Consider the following 22,665-nt stretch of genomic DNA (forward strand, 5'->3'; position numbering starts at 1 on the left):
TGTTAATCACGAAAAATAAAACAAAAATAATAAATTAATGCATTTGGACTAAAAGTAATTGCTCAACCACAACTATAATTTTATATTTGTTAAAGGGTTAACTGTTCTCGTTTTTTTTATGGACAATTACGAAAAAGTTTTCCTTTAAAGACTAACTCTGAACCAAGCAAATAAAGGACAAAGTTAGTGACAAGCTGACGGAAACAAAATTAGCTGTTAATATACGAGAGGGGTTCTTTTATAAGTAAATCATTTAAAAACTAATAGTTTTTTTTTATTTTTACTTTCTTATTATTTACCGTTAAACCTAGACGTAAAACAGAGAGTGTAAGTATAAACATTTTCAATATAAAGGCACCGTACAAGCTGTATAAACACTTGTTTTTCGTGATGTTTTATACAAAAAAAATTATTATCATTTCAAATAAATTTGAATTGAAGAAAAAAATTACGTTTGCATATAAAAAACTTACAGAACAAGAGGAGAAAACTACTTGTATAAATATCTAAGTTGAATTGAGAAAATAATGTAAAATTTTTAATAAAAAGAAGTATGTATGGTCTTGTATGCACTAACAGTTCAAAGGAAATCAAAACTAGCTGTTTCAACAATAAAAAAAAAAAAAAAAAAGTTATCTGAGTTTGGTACAAGGCCAATATACTTATAGGTTTTTGGGTGCGCTGAATCCAAATCTAAGGTCAGATTTAGTCCATTATCCTCAGATTTAAAAAATGATGATTTTCTTATCAATATGGACCTGAAATCAGAAATTTGTATGAATAAAAATTGTAACAATCTGTTTTCGGAAAACAAATTACATTATTGTTTTTTGATGATACCTTGTTCTCTTGTCTTCAAATGACCTGTGAAGGGGGTTCTGTCGCTCTCTTTTTCTTCCTTGATCCTCTCTCAGCAAGGTCCAGCAGTAGTCAGCTAACAAATTGATATCTCAACGGCCTTGATATATCCTCTCCATCTCCTTTATATTCTGATGGAACCTCTCTCCTTGCTTCTCGCTGAAATCTCTACAATTCTCTGGAAATGCGTCTAAATAAGAATGGAGAAGATAAAGTTTGTAATTCATATTATACCCCAACTTACCGTAGTTTGTAGCAAGTTTTGCAACTTTTTTTTGTAATCGTGTCTCTTATTATTACCTAGACAATTTTCGACAACTTGTTTGAAACTTTGTCAAGCAGATTTTTCAGGACCTGTCATTGTTGTAACGAATTAAGGATCCTCCAACATTTTTCATATCTGAGGTCCATCAAAAATCCCTTCTTTCAACTTAGCATCTGAAATTTGAGGGAATTTTTGACAAAAATATTGGAAGCAATTTCCGTTTTTATCAAGTGCCTTGACAAATTGTTTCATCAGTCCAAGCTTGATGTGAAGTGGGGGAATCAGAATTTTTAAAGATTTTACGAGTGACTTAGCGATGATGTTGTATGTTCCTGTTTGAAATGTCAGTCTTGGATCCCATTTCAATTTTTTAAAGTGGTTTTTGCAATCCCTACTATCCCATACCCAGAGATAGCAGAGTGTCTAAGGGAATCCTGATTGTTGTCCCGAAATCATGGACAAGGTTTTGAGATCACCACATACAAGTCAGTTGTGCTCTGAATAATGGATTTTTTCAAAAGTAATTTCAAATTTATGTACTCCTCTTTCAACTAGATTGAATGGGCTATCGGCACTGGTTCGAATACATTCTTATTATTGAGCAACACTGCTTTTAAACTCCGGGTTGACGAGTCGATAAAGGGCCTTCAATCCTCAGGCTTGTATACATCAGGCTTTAGTGAATTAATAAGTCCTTTAATGCAATTACAGTAGACAAGCTTATATTTTTAAGTCTGTTTTTCATTGAAGTATTTATGGAAACCCTTTTCTCTATCTTTGTAGATAGTTGATTTAACACCATGTTCCAGCATACCCTTCCTCTTAAGATCTGAAGCTTAATATTCTGCTGCATCTTTAGAGAGTCCTATATTTCTTATTAAGTCATTGAATTCTTTTTGTGTATACAATATAATAGGCTTCTTTTTATGATTGTATGGTTTAAAGTCTCTATCGTTGTTCTCAGATTCCTCTTCTTCCTCGGGTTCATCTTCGTCATCAGATCTATCTGATTCGTTGCATCTATCATCCTGTTAATTTTTATTCTATTTTCTATTAATTGAATTGGATTCAGTCGCTTTTGTAACTGATGAAACATCCGCATATACTATTTCACTTTTATTTTTTACGTTGAACCCAGATACTTTTGTATTAAAAAAATAACATTGCCTTTTATCTTTTAGTCCAACGAGTCGGTCGTTTGATTTTGAGTTGAATCTCTTCACTTTCCTCTTTTGCAGCCTTCCAGCAGGTGAATATGTTATAACAAGCCTTACATATCGACTATAGAACCAAACTATAATTTAAGTCTCTTACATTTCTTCCAAAACAATCTTTATAGATTTTTCTTATCTCTTTGGAGAGGGAAAACCGATTCTTATGGACATCGAATTTTTCACAGGCATAGAAGAAGATATTAGAGTCACTAGGGCAATAACAGAATGATTGATTTGTAGTTTTTAGAGGTTGGTTTTTGTGAGTTGAAGTAGCCATAAATTTGTTAAGAGTCCCGCACGTTTAGGATCCTGGCACAATCACAGGTAAGTCCGCTGTCCTGGAGGTAATAACCCTCATACCTCTCCAGGGCTAAGAACGAGGGCTTTCTGACTTTGACGACAACAATGTCAACTCGTCGTTGGACTTACTATGGCATGATCCTCGTACCCAAATGTCCCCAGGGCAACGTGCCTTCGCTGGCTTTGTTACCATAACGTGCTGGGGAGTGAATCATTCTACACATCTCCATTGGAGCAGTTTTTATCGTCCCCATAAAATGCCATTGTAGCAGGAATTTTCAGATTTTCATCTTCTTTGATCAGAAGTATACCTATTCCGAACTGTAAAAGCTTCGAGTGGAGGTACCACTGCAATAGAATCTATAATCTTCTTATTGTCTGAGATCTGGTTTAGAGATGAGGCAATTTCAGAGCCACGGAAATAACTTGTTCGAACTGTTGGCAAGGTTCTCTTTTATCCAGTAGTAAACCTGAGGGCGATGGATTAAACCTGACTGCAGATTCCGATTTAGCGCACTTAAAAACTTGACGACTAGGTTTGCGTATGCAATTGAAGAATTAATTAATTCTTCGACATCATAGGGATTCTTCGTTTTGAGGTTATGTTCCTAGTGTTATTTATAATGATTACATCTCGTTTTGCATGAACTTAGTGTAAACCCTTGGAGTTAGGCAAGGTCTAAAGCCTGGTTCTTCGAGATCATGAAAGTAAATGTGGATTACGCAATTACCTAGGGTTGATCCCTAGCTACAGAAAAACCTCAAGGTGATGGACTAAATCTAACCTCGGATTTGGATTCAGCGCACCCAAAAACCTATGAGTTTATGGATCTTGTCTCAAACTCAGATAACTTTTTTTGTGTTTGCCCGTGTTATTATTGTTTTCAGTACTATAATTTTTACAGCAATTTTAATTTAAATGATACAATTAAAGTGGCTCTATATAATTAGAATCAATCACATGTTTACGCTGAAGGTGAACAGCTGTTAGAACTGTAAGAACTATTTGAGGGGCTACTAAAAAAGTTGTTGGAAAGTTATATGGTAATTTTTTGTCACCAAAAAATTTAGTTATAAATACATGTGCGTGCTTACACGCCTGCAAACACGTGTGTGTTTATATGTCGAAGGGAGTTCTATACATTGAAGAACCGAATGAAGCTTTTCGTTCCAATCTGCAATCTTCTTTCATTGACCTTCAAGTCATTCAGCAGCTACGGGGGTTTTTGTGACCGATTGACTTCTACGAGAGCGAGTAGGTATTATTGATGCATTTTTGCCCGCAGAATACGAATAGAAAACTCTTTTTCTCGTAAAATTATTCAAAAAATTATGACTAAGAATTTAAATTATTTAAAACTGTATAAACAGTGGGAAGTGTGTTGTAACAAATTTACTAGAAAAGTAGATTGATTAAATGATTAAAAGTGGGCTTGATCAAGAACTATGAAAAAATGTTTATGTAAGCCTGAGATATTGCGAATATGGTAAAAAAAAAATTGAAGAACAGTAGTTTTTAAAGCATTTTCTTTTATTAATGAGCTTTTCTCTAGCATTAAAATTCTTTGTATTACAGCTAAAGATCTGAATTGTAAATTCAGTTGCGCTGGAATCCCTAAATTTGTTAATCAGCATTTTCATTATGGACGTATTAGAAATATTAGCATAATAGTTACTAGAGTTGTTGTGCGATTGAAAACAAACTCGAGTAGGTTGCTGGCGCTTTATTCTAGGACTTAATACAGTGACTTTATGCGCAAAATACAAGAGTATGATTAGCACATCCGTACTGTGATAGTACAAAAATAACATACTTTTTAAATTTATTGCTAATTTTCTTTTGGTTTTTTAAGTATGATCATCATTGTACTTAATTCTCTTTAAATAAAATTTTAAAACAAATTACATCCTAAAAATTATTAAATATAATACTACTTTTTCAATACAAAATTATACTTGAAAACTTAATATTTTTAATTTGTTTATTTCCTTTTAACAAGTTTACAATTTTGTACCCTAGCGGAAAGCTATATGTAAAATATAAGTGCAAAAAATAAATCACGTAATCTTGAGCAAAGCATCATATTCCAGAAATCAATGCCTAAACAAATTAGATACTTCTACTGCCAATACAGAACTATCGCCAAATTGTAATTGTAAAATATGCAAGACCAGATAGTGCATGTGCTTAACATTAGGTATATCTTGCTGAATATTCTGCACATAAAAAAAAATAGTACATGCCAAAATACATGTAACGTGGAAAGAATGAGCTAAAAATAAACAATTATTTAGCACGGTAAGAATTTTTTTATCACCACTGTACACAATTATTATTTATAGTGTTTGGTTAGTAATTTAATATTAAGTCTTCAAAATGTTCTGGAGTACTATAGCTCTGTACGTATGGAAATTGGTCATGCAAAAATTATGTATGGATCTACAGCTAAATGCTTAGAAAAAAATTACCTAGCTCGTTTTATGCAAAAATGTAAAGTTATGGTTGTTAAGCATTTTGTCCAACAATGTTTGGGGATCCTATCGCAACTAAATTCCATGCTTGGATCTCAAGACATAAAATAAGAGGTGTAGAAGCCTTATTAACTTGTAAGATGTCAAATTATGAGCGAAAAAGCTAGAGAAAATCGCTGTTTTTCAATCTTTTTGCACTTAATTTGCAATATCTCAAATTCAAATGAGAGCTTTTGATCAGGCACATTTCTAATAAGTTTGTTCATTAACTTTTTCAGTTAACTTGTCCAAACATACTCCCTACTGTTTTTTATATCATGGTAAAAATTTAAATCACTTATGATAACTCCTTGAACAGTTTTATAAAAAACGAGTTCCAGATTTAGATTCTACAGGCGAAAATACATAAAAAATAGTAACTTGTTCTCGTGGAAGTCAATTGAACACAAAAACCCCCTTAGCCACCTTACAAAATTATTAAGTCTATTCTTGTAACTATCGTTCGTTTATGCACCCTTATGAATGACAAATTTTGTATTTATTTCCGGTTGTTAGTTCTATAAAGTTCTTTTGTTTATAAGAAGTCTTTTGGTGGTAATTAACGATCAATTTCAAAAATATTATATGGATAAGATTGTAATACTTAAAAATAGTCTAATCTAGATACATACTAGCTTATTTTGAGATTGTCATGCTATAGACTTAATTTTCTTTGGCGCACGTACATCCTCACGTTTTCCTTTAACGTACATTTTTTTTGGTGTTTCAAGTGACATTAGTATTTTTAATTAAGTAACAGAGCAGAAAAACGTTTCATTTCATTCACTGTGATAAAATTATTTAAAATCCTTTGGTATAGTTCACTATACCGAGCTTTCGAGTGATGTATGACTTTTTGCATGTACTTTTCTCAATAGCTGCTATTATTTTTCATATGTAATACAAGCAGATACAATGAAGTCTCTTCTAGAAGTATCTATGCAAATATTTATAAATACTGAACTACATACACTTCTTATGGGTGGACAATATTTTGCTTAAGAGATTTCGTATTAAAAAGAAAATTTGTGTCTGTAACAAAAACTAATACTCGTAAGGGATCCTTGCTTTAATACGTGTCAAATATTTATGAGTCTGTTCCATGTTTTTCAATTACCTTTTATAATTAAATCCTGGGGCAACTTAGGATGTGAAACAACATCATAGTTTACAAGTTTATCGTTGTCACGTACAATAAAATTTTTTTTGACAGATTTAAATTCTTAATTATTTTTGATAAAATATTTTGATTCAAAAGAGTATTTGGTTAAAATTTTATACAAAAAATAGCTAAAAAAATAGAAAAAAATAAAATATTAAATGCTGGATACTATGATTCTAGCACGTAAACATTTCTTATTGACTTGAATTAGGTCATAGGCTCTAGCTAGAACGCTGCTTTATATTTTAAATGTAAGACTTCTATTTATTTTCATTTTAACAGCGTTGAACGCATCCCACCTATGCCATTTATGAACTTCTTTTCTTACTAGTGTTCTTCAAAGATGGAACAGAATTAGAATGAAGACGCTTATGAAGTTGAAAATTATGAAAATAATCATTCTAGTTAAATAATGTATTGAGACTTGCTTATTTTAAGAACAGCGCCACCCTAACTAGGTCTGCTGGACATCATATCTAGATTATCCCTAAAAATCCTTTCGAGTAAGACTCATTTCTTCTTCAATAGTATTTTTAACATAAGTTTATTTAACAGGGTTTCTAACATAACTTTTCAAAATTTCGTAAGCTTTAGTCTGTTAGTGTCTGCAATACTATTGTCAAGTCTCAAAAATAAACGGCTTACAATAACTTATAAAAACAAACAATTTAAAAAAAACAATTGGTTAAGTGACTTATTCAGCAAAGTTTAGTTTAACATGCAGCACACTAAAGTCAATACATGTGATTTGTTTGATTTACCGCTACATAACTAAGTAAATGATATGTAACGTCCCATAGGCTCTAGTATGAAAATACGCATATTAAATCAGTGTTTTTATAGTTTTCAGCTATAAACAGTTCCGAAAAATGCTTAATCAGACTAATTATAATACTTCTAGAGTTGTAACAGTTATTTTTTGACTAATGAACAAGCTCCCCCAACTTTTTAACGCGCAAACATACACTCACACACCCTATAACTCCAACCCCCCCCCACACACACATACGCTGAGCCCCCCATCAGCCCTCTCTAAATATAATACAATTTTACTAGTTCTAAGCTCATTTGAATTGGGTTCAATTTTTTCTTAGCACCCCTCTACCTCCCCTTCACACCCCTCTTAACTTTATAACCCAATAACAGTACACCCAACACAATTTTGCTTAGCCACCATCACCTTCTCAACCTCCTCACAAATGTGTAACCCAATAAAAGTATATTCTAACACAATTGGAAAGATATCCCTTCTGCCACCCTTCAGCCACATCTCTAAGATAAAATTATAACGATTTTAGTCTCATTTTTAGTTACATTACTTTTTGCACCGCCACTTTATGCACTCCTTACAGTTTTGAAAAAGCTCCTAAGTCCTCTTACAATTTCTGAACACATTGTCTTAGTAACGCTTCATTATCTATTCTAGCCCTCTTCAGCTACTTTTCACCACCCTCCTAATAATTTTTTTACCTATACACATTTGTTAGCACATTTCCCTACAATCATTAAGGTAGGGCTGTAACGTGCCAGCTTTTTTTTTTTTTGTTCTCAAAAAGTTTATTAGGTGCGTTATGGAATATGTATTATACATACAGCATACGTTACGTGCATAATTTTGTAAGTGTTTTGTTATTTGAAGAAATCGTAGCACATTTTATATTATTTATATCTTCAGGAGAATGTATTGTGAGTAAATGCGCATGCACTGGATCACGTTTTTGGAACTCTATTGTGTAAACATAAGCTAATATATTATTAAAAATGTTGTTACGCGTTACATTGTGTAAAATTAATTGTAATTTTGTGTGGAATAGTTGAACAGTTATATTTGGTATATAGTTTGGCAGTTTTTTTTGGAAAGTAAGCCAGAATTGTTATTAATTCTGTTTACGTAGGATTGCACGTTAATGTTATTAATATATATCTGGTCTACTACATTTTTTCATTATAACCATAGCATCTTAATAATGCTGTTGCATATAACGTGGTCCTCCAACATACGTCGATTGCAATATATATATACGTCTCCAATTTTTTTTATTTTAAAAGTTTTCTTATATGTTTGACGCGCTTTTTTTCACTGCATCTAAGAAATCCTAAAAACATTAAATTCTTAACTTTTTTTCATATTTCTCAAACAGTTAAGCCTATTATTTTTGATCATAAGGTATGCATGAAAAATAACTGTTAAGTTTATCTTCTGGTGCATAATAAAGGACTGAAATTTTGTATATCTAGGCTGTACAATAATCTAGATAAATAATATTGTAAAATAGTAAGATTATTACTTTTACTATTATTATTATTATTGTTATTATTATTATTATAATTATTATCATAATTACCATCAAAACAATCATAATAGTAATAAGTACTCCATCCTAAATGACCTGATGGAAACATCAATTAAAATACTATTGGATCAAGAATACAGGAAAGTTTATCTAGATTTTTTCTTTTGGACGGTTTTTTGTTCATTCCTGAAGATAGACACAAAGACTTAAATTTTCTGGTAATCTTGAGTCTGAAACAACGATTGCTCTACATGTAGCAGTTAATAATTTAATGTACGTATAGTTTTTTTTTCACTTTTTCTTAAATAAACTGTATTATTGTATAATGAAAAATTTTTTCCTATACAAGCAGTTTAATTAAAATGTCTATAAATTTCAGCTATGAAAATTTTTTTTTTAGAATGAAAGTCATGATTTTAATGCGGTTTTTAAGCGGGTTATTGTTTTTACTTAAATTCCGTCTTAGCTATTTGATTGTCATGTCTATATAATCAAATTCCATGTTTCTATATTTTGCTCTCATCTAATTTAAGAGTATTAGATACAACGTGACAAATTTGTCCCTGAATTTTCATGTTATAAATAAACTTACCTTTTCGAGCTGTCTTATTATTTATAAAATTTGCAAAACAAAAAATGTTACTGTCATACTGAATTAGTATTCTAAAAGTTTTATCTGTAAAAAAAAAATTTTTTTTAGTTATTCGTTATATTCACTTAGAAGACTTAAACAAATTTTTCCATTGTGACAATTACTATACTTCTTACGTTTTTTTTGCCAAAACATTGCTAAGTAATACCTAACTTTGTAACTCATTTTACCATAGCAAGAAGGTTGTGTTAAGGATTCATTATTATTTGTTGCCCTAAGACAATTACCATTCTTATTGCGATAATTTTTTTTTTTTATAACTTTTTTTTTTTGATAAATTAAATGTATAATTTCTTAAATTTCTTGTATACTTAGATTTTAAAAAGTCATCAAAGTCAATATACTAGAATTTATGTCACTGGAAAATAATATACTGAATTTAAAATAACTAGAATAATTGCTTGAAAAATGAAACGTTTCTTAAATTTTCTAATGTAATTTTGTCGAGCATTGGAGCAGGAGTGTGCTTCTATGTTAAGTGAATTAGACTGATTTTGTATTTAACACTCTTAAACGTATTCATTGAATAGAAGCGCCAAATTAATGTTTTTGATACAAACACTTTACTTTTCTGAGGTAGAGATTCGGAACAATCGAAACGAGAAGTAATAGGAGTAATCGAGTTATAAAGAACGGCAGTAAATTGATCGTTAGAGTGTGCATGTAAAACTTTGAAAAGAGGCGTATGTGTGTGCTCGTGCAAAGGTGCGTGCACCTTGCTCAACGGCTGAGTACGAACTGGCTATTACATCGCGCAGCTACATCTAAAGAGCAAGCCACTGCTTACTTTACAAAGCTATTGACTAACTAAAGAGACGCGGCGCATTGCGATTGGTTGTCTTGAAACTCGACGTACTAGTGATTGATTGGTAGATTTAATCAAGTGCGTAAACTTAAATCTTAGGACATCAATATTGAACCAATTTTAACGTATGTATAAAACAGTTTTATAAAACGTTGAATTTGAATCGCAGTGACAAAAATTCCTGACATGAAATTAAAGTAATTATTAATAAATACTACATTTTCAAAGTAGTCATTTCCATGATTGTACTTTTTTGAGATGATAATCATCATACAAAAATATTGGTAATTTTTAAATAATTTACTTCCGTCACTTACAATTACTATTTCATTTCAATGACTTCTAAATTTTTTCGTAGTTGTCAAAATATTAGTATCACTTCTATCCTTAGACAAATACAAATATTGCTCATTACCTCTGGCAAAGATAGATATCGCTTTTTTCAGAGGCAAAAATCAATATCGCACTTTGCCTGAAGTTTAGATTAGTATCATATATTTACAAAGGAGTACTGTTGTTTAAGTAAGGCAAATATTAATATTGTTTTTCTTCTTGGACATTGAAAAATACTCTGAAAATGTTTTGATCGCCGAAGAATATTCTGATGGATTCTCAATTGTCAAATAAAAGTTTGAGTGCTTAGTGACGTTTTAAAAACACTGGGGAGGTTTCTTGATCATCAAAAATTTATTTTGAAGGTCCCTAAAGTGTCAAAGAATACTTAAACTTTCAGTCAAGGAGTACTTAAACTTGAAATCTTAAATTGCTTATTGATCGTTGAAAAATAATTGAAAGATTCCTTAATTATCGAGCAAAAGTCTAAGAGTTTTTCGATTATCGAGGAATACTCTGATGGTTTATCGATTATGGAGGAATATTTGAAGTGCTACTTGTTCTTTAAAAAAATTTTTGGGGGGCTTCTCGATTTTTAAAAATACTTTAAGGGATCCTTGGTTGTTAAATACTACTCTGATGGTTTCTAGACTATAAAATAATAACCAGAGTGCGTATGAACATAAGAAAAACATTTAGACTTCTTCAATTATCAAGGAATGTTTGAAAGGTTTCTTAATCGATGATACCCAGAGCGCATGTCGGCGAGGAATTGAAAGGGTTTTTTGATTATAGATAAGAACTCAGAGCCTTTCTTGATCGTTAATAAAATGTTTAGAGGGTTTATTGATTGTCAAGTTATACTTAGGTTGCTAATCAATGTTTCGAAGCATTAGGAAGGTTTCTCGATTATCAAAGAGTTATTTTAGAAGTTTTTTAATCGTCAAAAAAAATTTGGAGTGATCTTTAATCGTTGAAGAGTATTTAGATGGTTTCTTATTTGTTTACGAAGTATTTAGGAGATTCTTTGTTCGTGGAACAACATTTGGAAGATTTCTGGATTGTTGACAAAGAATTTGAAAGGTTCTTTAATCGTAGACAAATACTTAAAGAATTCCTTGATCGTTGAAAAATGTTTGGAGGGTTTCATCATAAAATTGTGTATACTATTTTTCTACTTTTATCATTTATGACTGTGAGCTGTGCCCTTGGTAGGAAAAAAAAAATTCACCATACAAGCATCATCGGACCATAGCAATAGTGCTTATTTAACGAAAACTACTATTGAGCTCAGAATAACTGCAGTTGTCCATGGTACAAAAACCTTAAAGAATTTCGACTATTTTATGTAAGTTTTTCGTTAGGCTCTATTAAAGCCATTTAAGCCTTTTTTTGCGAGATATACATCGATAAGCAGTAATGAATGCTTTTCAGCTAATATCATGCTCCTTCAATGATGAAAGCTAGCCATTAGAGTAATGTCTTTTAAGCGTCGGATTTCAATTTTTTTATGCTATGGCTCTCGTTGTACGAATACTGAGATAAAACACCTTATCTCTTATACACATAAATAACTTGGAGATGTGCAGTTTATTCACTAATATCGCAACTCAATACTTGAACTGATTATCAAAAAATTGGATTGATTTTGGGTCCAAAATCTAGTCACAAGTAATGCCTCGTACGTTACGCCCTTAAAACAAGCCTAAGTAAGTTAATTGGACTATAAAACGTTAGATTTTTAAACCATAGTGTACACATGATAAACAAGCAGCGCCATTATAAATTCTTGCTTATAACTTTGATACTAATAAGAGTTCAAACTTTGAAATTTTACGATGATAAATTTTTTTGTTTTTTCCGTTCACCTTCTACCCGCGATTCACAAAATTCGCGAATGTATGGAATATGCTGTTTCTTAGATTTTATATTGGTATAAAACATCAGTCATATGTAAAACATCCACATTGTGTGTACGAGCTGAATGAGCTTAGCAGCAATTGAAATGCCAGTTCAGTACATTTTAGGCTCATTTACGTGAATAAAAAAAGTAATAAAATGTACGATTTTAATATCTACCTCATGAGAAAAACGATATCCGCTTCAACTTCTTACCAGGTGAAGTGCAGTGTCAAATTTTTTTGTAAAGTAGAGTGGTATCTATCTTTGCCTAAAAAAAATGATACTGAACTTTGATTAAAGTAATGTGCGATGTTATATGTACGATGTTAAAAAAATAAGTAATGTGCTTTTTTGTCTAAAAAAAATAGCGTCATTTATCTTCATCCAACAAAAAGAATAAAATAAGTTAATACCTGAGGAATTGAGCAATATCATTCTTTTCTCTACGGCAAATGCAATAATTCTCTTCGATTAATGTGATATCAACCATTGCCTTACGAGAGGAGTGACATCTATCTTTGTCTCAAAATATAAGCAATATCTATTTTTACCTAAGAAATAGAGTTATACCGATATTTGCTTGAAGTAATGTGCGATATTAATATTTAACTAAGAAAAAGTCATTTTCATTTTTGCTTGAAATAATCTGCAATATCGATGTTTACCTTAGAAGAAAAGCGATATTTATCTTTGCCTAAGGAGAAAAGTGTGAATATCACTTTTTGTTTGAGCCAAAGTGCAGTATTAATCTTTGCCTAAAGAAAGAAGCTATGTCGATCTTTTCCTGAGTGAATAAACGATCGTCTGTCCAAGGAAAAGAGTGATACGGGTTTTGTCTAGAGGCAAAGTGTGACATTAATTTTTGCCGTAGAAGAAAAGCGACATCTGTCTTTTATTAAAGAGAAAAGAAATATTGATATTTGCTTGAGGCAAACTGCAATATGGATCCCTGCTTTTGGTGAAAAGTGAGAGTATCATTTGTCTCACTAAAAAAACAATTCTTAACTATGCTTGAGGAGCAGATCAGATTAATTCTTTTTGTGGGGAATATGCCATAGCAATCTTCACTCGTGGTAATAAGCGATATTAGTTACTGCTACGTAAGAATAGAAATACCTTTTTTCGCCTTAAAAAAATTGGCGATACTTATCTTCGCTTGAGGAGTAGAGCGATATCATTCTTTGTTTTACAAGTAATACGATAATAGTCTCTACTTAAGGAGATGCGCCATATTGATACGTGCCTCAGGTAAAAATTGGTATCTATCTTTGCCTGTGGAAATGAGCAATATCTTACATTTTCTTAGGGAAAGATTATTTTCGACATATTTAAGAAGATTATTCAAGATTATTTCTAAAAATAAAAGCTAGTTGCCTGGTCATCAGCATTTATGCCAACTGGCACACAATGTAACATTAAGACTTGAGTAGTCTGGCCCTCAGAATTTACACCAGCTATCATACAACGTAGCGTTAACACTTGAAATTTTTTAAAATAAAAGTTAGTTGCCTGGGTATCGGAACTTATACTTACTTCCACATAACGTAGTGTTGACACTTGACATTTAAAAAAATAAAAGCTAGTTGTTTGGTCATCGACATTCACACCAACTAGCACATAACTTTGCTTTGACACTTTAATTACTTGTTTAATTAATTTTTTATCTTTTACCAACTGCCTGGTCACCAATACCCGCATTGAATGACATGCAATAATAAGTTTTACGTGACTTATTATGAAAGTGCTTAACAATTTACTCTAAGTATAATTGTTATTTAGGTCTATTTCGTATAAAAAAGAGTACAAAAGTGGCTTTTAAGGCAAGATCTAGGTGGCTGGATTCAATTTAAATCAAAATGAATTGGCTGGATTTTGCAGGTCACGTATATGCACTGACCAGGTCCTCTAGATCCTGTGTCTAGTCAGACTACTGCCTTAGGTATGCACCCAAGCTGGCCTGACAGTTGAATTAATTGGACTGACTGCTCGTGAAGGAATCCATGGGCTTATAAAGCCGAATATTTTACCTCTTTATAGTTGCTGCAATAGCCAGAGGAAATGAGACGTACGTAAGTTATTAGACTTAATCTGCATTATCTCGTGGCAGGGAGAAGAAATGATTTTCTATGTATTTTTCGTCTTTCTTAATATATACGTGGTTTTAGGATAATGCTTACGTGCTAAGAAATATCAAATGGCAGCGATACTGATGCCAGCGTTCGCTCGTAAAAAATAAATCTATTTATAATTAACGTAATTCTTTGGCTTGACAGCTTTTGATACTGTAAGAGTGCTAAGAAAAGAGGATAGAGATGTCGCATGTCGTTGTCAGCTTTTATTGAGCGAACGTTGGTCAACGTAGGGTCCAAACATTCTGGATTGAGCGTTGGCTTATTTAACTACGTCATCCTCTTTTCGAATAGCTAAGGCAAAGAAAGAACAGATAAAAAATTATTACGGAATTTCACCGTACGATATGGATAAATGTGTCAACGCATAAAGAGGGTAGGAGATGTAGACTAGTTCTTGCATCGTTATCTCACTCGATCTCTCCTTACACGTGCATCACAAAACATTAGCTCCGGTACTTGGCATATGTGTATGTACATGGTGCTTAGGTTAATATAAAAACGTTAAGGTGAAAAGAGAAAAAGGATAGGGTAGAGTAGAGTAGAGTAGAATCTTAGTAATCTAAAGGCTGAAAGCTTAAAAATAACCTTAACAAACGTACAACTTGAGTATTGAAATCAGTTGCATTAACAATAAGACTTGACAGTTAAAGATCTGGTTTTATACACTTAAAGGTATATTTTAAGCAATTCAAATAGATAAAATAATAATATAAAGGTTATTACATACGATTTAAAAGAACATTTATATTATTGAGTGAATGTCGTATAAAGTAAAATACGTAAAAATTACAAAAAACAATTTACTGAGTAAAATTAATTATGGTCTTTAGCATCACACGCTCGCTCAATTATCACACGCTCAATAGTATAAGAAGTACCAATACCTGCAAATCTTGTTTATATTAGTAGTCTTCAACTTATAACTTTTTATCAAGCTGACAATCACGAGAGTGGCGGATAATCACAAGAGTGAACATAATTGAGTAGACAACTTTTGAAACTAGGCAGGTCGTAGTGAAGCTGAATATTTGTAGACGAATTACTTCATTATCTTGCTGCTCTAACAGTGAAAAATTCTCCAAAGATATTGAGAGATGCATTTGGGATAAAAAGCTCTTTTGTATTAGACCTTTTCGATCCAATCGCTCGCAAAAGTGATTCCTTAAAAAAGAACTTGTCTGCTAAGTATTGTGGCTGTTTTAAAACAAGAACTTTAGCTAGGGGAGTCAGCATAATGTGCAGTATTTTGCTGTTATGCGTTAGAATCTTAGACTTTTGGTATATCGGTGTTATATGCTCAGGTTTGCGAATATTTACTACAAATCTGTATTTTTGCATCTATCTAGTTCAGTTATTATTTTAGCTGAATGTCCATATTGTAGTAAAGTGCAGTATTCTAGTCGTGAAAATACTGGTGAGTGGACTAAAAGTAACCTAGTGTATTGAGGTATGCCATCTTTCAGATATTTAAGCTGAGCCAAGACAGAATGACAGCTAACTACGACAGTATTACAATAAGGTCTCCATGTAAGAGATGAGTCAAGAGTGACTGCAAGCAATATGATTAAGTCACTGGGAACGGTGTCAGTTCCTTTTCTAAGGATTAATTGAAGAAAAAAGTCCATCTTGTTATGAAAGGCACGAGTACCAAACTACAAAGTGGCAGTTTTCGGTAGATTGACAGTGAGTCCATTCTGGCCTGACCAGTATCTACTAGATAATACGTGTCAAAATATAATAAGCTCACTGAACAAGGCACCCTACGTTCTTTATTTTTCCATGAAGATATAAACGAAAGTCTTAAGCGTATACATGATACAAGCAATCTTCGCATACAGAGGGTTAGTCATTTATAAAAATTAACAGTAGTGGTCCAAGTAAACTGCCTTGTGGTAGGCACTGTTCGCGATCTCACTCAAATACAACATGAGCCAACTATGCATGGCAAAATAAAATAGCTCCTTTTTATTTCAACAATTTTTTGTATGCCACGAATTTTCCCATTACATAATTAACGAATAATGAAACAAAATAAAGAGATTTTGCGCTTTATACACAATCACCTAAAGTAATGACTAATTGTTTAATTATGCGTAGCTTAAAATGGTATTGGTATTGCAAAAAATGAAGTACTTTCTATGGTTAGAAAAAATATCCGATAAGCAAGATGTATCAAAGATATAAAGGAAAGCTAACATAGTGACAGGTAGACTGACCTTAATTAATTGGATTGGTATATCGTCAGAGCCACAGGTATTAGACTATCCTTATTAGAATACCAGTAGTACATCAGACACCTTGATATGGCTTAAGTACAATTTGCTCATCGAGATTAATTTGGCTGCATTATGTAGGCGAGAAAAATAAATTTCTATTATTCCCTACAATAAACTTTTCTTATTCAGTGGGTGTAACAAGACGCTAAAATGGTGCCTGTGATAGTCCATTTGGGGCCACAGATCTCACCGTCTTTTAGGACTGACCATTAGTAATGCTGCATCTGAGGAATTTCTCACGGTGGTATTGGAATTTTTTATTGCAAGTTTTACTGCATTTGCTAGCCCTTTATATCCATCAAGGTAAACATCAGCGTGATTGCGCTTTAAAACGCGCCAAGCCTGATTGTGCTCTTTTTATGTTCTCTTATCTTAGGAGTTATCCAAGGAATAGGATAGGCTCTAGCATTCAAGGTGCGAATAACGGTATGTACATTATAAGTCGTGTGATGCCATTCTTTAATATCGCTACTTTATCAGCCATAGAAGCCGTATCAACCAATTGACTCCAATAGTAATATTTCAAGTCCAGAACTACGGTTTTTTTATTAAAGTGCTGGAAAGATCAGCAGGTGATAAGACGAGGCGTTATAACAGAAACAAGAGTATCTATTTCTATCACAACGGCATTGTGTACTAAGATCCATAAAATGCTTAACTGTTGGTACTTCAGCAATAATTGCATCGGGCTAAAGCATATATAATTGATGGTAGATATCGATTTATGACAGTGGTGTATATTAAAAAAGGGACATGCTTTAGATTAAGACTAGACATGCACTGTTTGAGAACTTTGTTGTTAGGTTGATTAGGATTCCACCCAATATTGAGATTACCCATCAAATCGAGAAAATCATGCATGCTTTTGTGGTTAAAGATATCAGTCTCAACGTTTTTCAATTATCTGGCTTTTGGAGGACTGTAAACTATTAAGCATAATACCGTGATACGTCCAATTTTTATTTTAACAAGGAGAAATTCTGGACGTTTAGAGTATTTTGTTAGTCTGAATGAAGTTTCAATTATTCTGCATATCAGTGTTTCACGTACATACAGAGCTATGCCACCACATCCCCGGCTAATTTGGTCATGCCTGTAGATGTTATATCTTGGTAAATGGACTTAACAACCATAAATGCAAAATTTAAAAAAAAATTCACTGAGTCCAAAAATTGAGATCTTGTTCTATAGTATAGAATCATGAATTTCAGTGAGATGTACACTGAGAGACTGTGCATTTATCTGTCCAAGTTTGATTTGTCTTGAGCAGCTTTCCTTACTGTTACTTGACAGAAAAAGTCTTAAAAAAAGATTCACTGTGTCCAAACATTAAGATCTTGTTCTATAGTATAGAATCATGAATTTCAGTGAGATGTACGCTGAGAGACTGTGCATTTATGTGTCCAAGTTTGATTTGTCTTGAGCAGCTTTTCTTACTGTTACTTGACATAAAAAATTATACGAGTTGACTCCCAAAGCTTATTTAAAGAGTTGAATTTATCTTTATTTAATACACAGTGCTTGTAGTTCTCTTGCTTTTTTGTCTTGCTGTTGATATAACAGAGAGCAGTTTTCTGTGAGCAGTCTTTGATTGCATGTGTGCCTGCTAAGTAGCCGTAGCACCGTAGAGAAGGGGTAAGGGAAATGAAATAAAAGTATGTTGAGCGCAGCTTCGATGTAATAGTGTATTTATAAGTAGGATAGAGCAATGACGATTCAGTTGGTGGCATTAAAGGATCGGAATTTCAATTAAATCATACTGAACTTTTGCTGAAATTTTTGCTTGTAGTTATGAAAGCTTCACTCGTGTGGTCGCGGGTCATACACAGTCTTATTACCATTGCTGCTACTTACCCGAGCAGCTAAGAACTATCACACCAATGACGAGACCATGACTCTTACACGTTTGTGAGGTAGTAAGGCCAAGTACGTTTTACGGCGACGATGGCTCAAATAAAATTAGTGTTTTTTTTCACATTCCTGGTCAATACCCTGTTCTTCTATGCACATATACTAGCTATATCAGTTAATAAGTCGAGCGCACGCACAATCGAGCTACTGAGAAACAGAACTCGACTCACACACGTTTCCACTCATCACCACCACACATACATCATACCAGCCTATTACACCAACATACCACGCACAGCTTACGACACACTTACTCATCTTAACAAAGGGTGGTGATATTGATGTTCTTCTTCGGAAAAATATGATATTAATATTTTTCAAAGAAGAAGAGAATTGTTAAATTTTAGAAAGAAAAATGTTAATCTCTGCTTAAAAACACGAGCAATATTAATGTTTAACTTATCAAGAGTTATTTTGGCCTTCATCTGAGAATAAGTCTTATGTGTGTGTCTGTTGTAGATAACTAGCAAAAATGTATTTTTTTCATAAGAATTATTATAGTAATCCTTACTTGAGAGCATAAAAGTGATATTGATCTTTGCCTATAGAAAATAGCGGTATTCATGTTCACTTACTTAGGAAAGTAGCATTGATCTTTGTCCCATATAATGTCTCACTCTACAATTACATTATCTGATAATGTAATGAAAGATAAATTTAGCTAAAGCTTATAAAAGGAAATAACTGTATTAGCACTGCACTTCAGTATCATAAGCTTACAAGTACTGTAGATAACAAAAAAATTAAATATTTCATTAGTATGTAACAAGATAGTATCAGAATAGTTTAATAGAGTCTGAGAATTCTACAAAATTTGTTATCAAACTTTTATGAATCATATTGTTGTGTGATAATTTTAGTGTTAGTTAAACTTAAGCATGTAGTATATTTTAGAAAATAAACGAAAAAGTTACTTTTGAAACATCTTATTTTACGGCACCTGCAAGTACGAGAGCGAACAAAATAACAATAACAGAAGAAATGTCTGTCAGAAAACTTTATTTTACTTGTTATAACTACAAACAGTAAGTACGAATAAAACAAAAAACGATTTTATAATTATTATCGTTATTTTGACCTGTTGCTATGAAATAAGAGCATTAATATAAAAAATCAATAAAAGTTGGTATAGAAAAGCGTTGGAGCATTTTTTCTCGTAAAAAAAAAAAAATTATAACTGTGGGTAATGATGGTGGAAAATTGCGGGAATGCGGTAAAGCTGGGACCAGTCGTAGGAAATAATACAAGAAGTATGTTTCTTTGAACTGCACTTACTATACTAGAGATGCTCAATACAACACTTAAGATCTTACTACTATCAATCTACGAAACTAGTAATCGAAGAGTAAGTATGAGAATTTATTATTTACAGTTGATAAATAATAAAATAATACTTTTAATATAAATAATGCAAAACACACTTTTTGATATTTAAGAATTAATCACGCACTTAGTACATTTTTTTCAATGATCTCTCTGTACATTGAACGAGCTACATCTATTCACTGAGTTAAAATATTTAGTTCTATAAGCGATGTAGATTACTTGTTATTTTATTATTATGATAAGATATTGTACGTCATTTCAAATTTTTTAAGAAAATTATCTATTGAATAACTGATGGAGTATCTTTATGAACTACTTTTATATAACTACAAAAAAATTTTTTTTCTGATGTAACACTATATATACAATCTTTAAACGGATAAGACAATAATAACATAATTTTTATAAGCAATGTAAAAACAATGTTATTGACAATCTATGGATGTAAAAGTTTAGAGAAGCAAAGAACTACCGTCTTGAAATTATTTTAAAATTGTTTAACAAGATTAAATTTCTTTAAAATCATTTCCTTAACATTTTTCCACTCTATCCTGCCTATGCTTGAAACAGTTATCAAAGTATTTTTTAGTTCTCGTATTTTTGGTTTTTAGTTGTAATCTAAAATAAACTCTTAATACAAACAATAAAATTTTAATTTATAAATATTGCAACCTTAACTGTAGAGTACAGGTACTTTATAATATGTACATTTTTCAGTATCCAGAACTAAATCCAATGATACTGCGACGTTTTCAAGAACCTGATGATGTTGACAGAGCTTTCCAGCTGGTTCACAAGTCTCAAGGATTAGAGCAAACAAAATTTTTAGCACAAAAACATTGCATCGAAGCAGTGAGATTTGCACAATCTTTGACTGAAAGTCCTTATCAGCAAAGCTTGCTTGTTGTTAGTGATTTAGTTATCAACCGTATTAAATAGATTTTTTCAGATGATTATTGGATACACAGAAATAAGTATTAAATGCAATTAGAAACAGAAGGCCTGCTTTAATCCATGAACTGTAACTTAGTCGCACCAGCAAAAATAAAAAGCAAGAATGTTTTCATGTAATTATTAATTTATGCCTAAGGAGATAAAAATGTGTTTATTTAATTAAATTCTGTGTGAAAGCAAGTGCAAATTATGCGATAAGAATGGCGAAAGAAAATCATGTTCATGGGCTTTTTTAGTTTCTAAGCTTTAATTTTTGTTGTTGTTATCTACTATGAAGATCAAGCTCTAGAATCAGTGTGATTTCTTTCGACATAATAGAATTCAACTTATTTTTTTCTGAATAACTGAAAAATGTTTGTATGATTTATTTAATTGAAACACCTAAATAGTTTAAAAGTCAAAAGAAAGTTTTTAATTTTCTACGTTGTGTTTTATTTTAAAAGCGCCTAAAGAAAAGTAAACTATTCCTAAATTAGTACTTTAGAGGCTATAGATGATATATCACACTAAAAAATATTTTTAGCAACAGAAATATTGCACCTACTTAAATCTTACTTTTATGTACAAAATTATGTATTCAGCAAAAAAATTTTATTTCTAAGAAAAATTTATTTCTTATTGAAATTATTTTAGTAATGATAAAATCACTAATACTCCATGAATTAAATTTATGAGGATAATAAAAAGTACACATTTTAGTTAGAATATTCAAGTCATCTAAAGAGCTAAATAGAGACGATTTCACGGTTCACAATTTCTTATGTGCCAACAAAGCAACTACTTTCTTAAGAGTTTGTAATGCCTGATAAAACTTGTAATTGGTGGTTCAATAAAATGAAGTTTAATACAGAAAATCTAATAGTTTGATGAACTTTTTGATAGAAAGAGCTAGTTTGGTGCCGAACAAATTTATTATGAAATAGTCGTTTATCCATTATTTTATTTTTATCTTCCTGTATCTTTCTTCTTTTACTTTTGAGTCTGTAATTTAAAGCATGTATTTCAATTTTTAGTACAATACTTTTCATGAAACTCTCGATTTATTTGCTTTTTCTTAATGAATATAATATGACAATTACTGTTTTCATTCTTTTTTTTAGTCTTACTAAGGTGATCTTATATAGCAATTCTTTATTTATGCTCTTGAAAATAAATGCTTGCATATAAGCTACTTCTTTTTTTTTATTTTCTTTTTGTAATTCAGTTTGATTCATACGCGTTTTCCTTATTTATAAGAAACGTATTTATTACTACAGCTTCCAAATGATTTGCAGTTATCGTTTTTTATAGTTAAACATCTTATAGGAACAAACAAAAGCACGTAATTAATACTTTATTCACAAAAAAAATCATAATTGTGTTGACCAACTGTACAAATTTGGTGAGTTGCCCTCATCTACATTATTAAAACAGCCTCTACCACCATCCTTATGCCTACTCGATGCAAAAAATCGAAGAGAATGCAATAATGCAGTAATACTCGTGCACGCTGTAACAAGTAAGATAACTTACTAGAAAAATTTTAACACTCGTATGAAAAAAAGTTATACGATTTGTATTAATATAACGTCGTGTCATCATTCTCATCATCGTCATCATTATCGTGATCATCGTCATCATCATTATTATCATCGTCATTATTATCATCATCGTCATCATCGTCATCATCATCATCATCGTCATCATCATCATCATCGTCATCATCATCATCATCGTCATCATCATCATCATCGTCATCATCGTCATCATCATCATCGTCATCATCATCAT

The 22,665-nt window shown here is 31.7% G+C and overlaps 1 protein-coding gene across 2 annotated transcripts in view; it reads left to right on the top strand.

Annotated features, from left to right (window-relative positions):
• The window catches only part of qless (decaprenyl diphosphate synthase subunit 1 qless), a 698,431-nt gene extending 677,164 nt beyond the window's left edge, over window positions 1–21,267 (top strand). For both annotated transcript variants that reach the window (XM_089589211.1, XM_089589210.1), the window contains exon 8: window positions 20,659–21,267. In XM_089589211.1, coding sequence (XP_089445337.1) covers window positions 20,659–20,880 — 222 coding nt within the window. In that variant the 3' untranslated portion in view covers window positions 20,881–21,267. The remainder of the gene's footprint in view (window positions 1–20,658) is intronic.
• The last annotated feature ends 1,398 nt before the right edge of the window (window positions 21,268–22,665 follow it).

This window comes from Copidosoma floridanum, unplaced genomic scaffold, assembly GCF_036245765.1.
Source record: "Copidosoma floridanum isolate Cflo_tuat_1 unplaced genomic scaffold, Cflo_Japanese_pri ptg000008l, whole genome shotgun sequence".
Taxonomy (NCBI): domain Eukaryota; kingdom Metazoa; phylum Arthropoda; class Insecta; order Hymenoptera; family Encyrtidae; genus Copidosoma; species Copidosoma floridanum.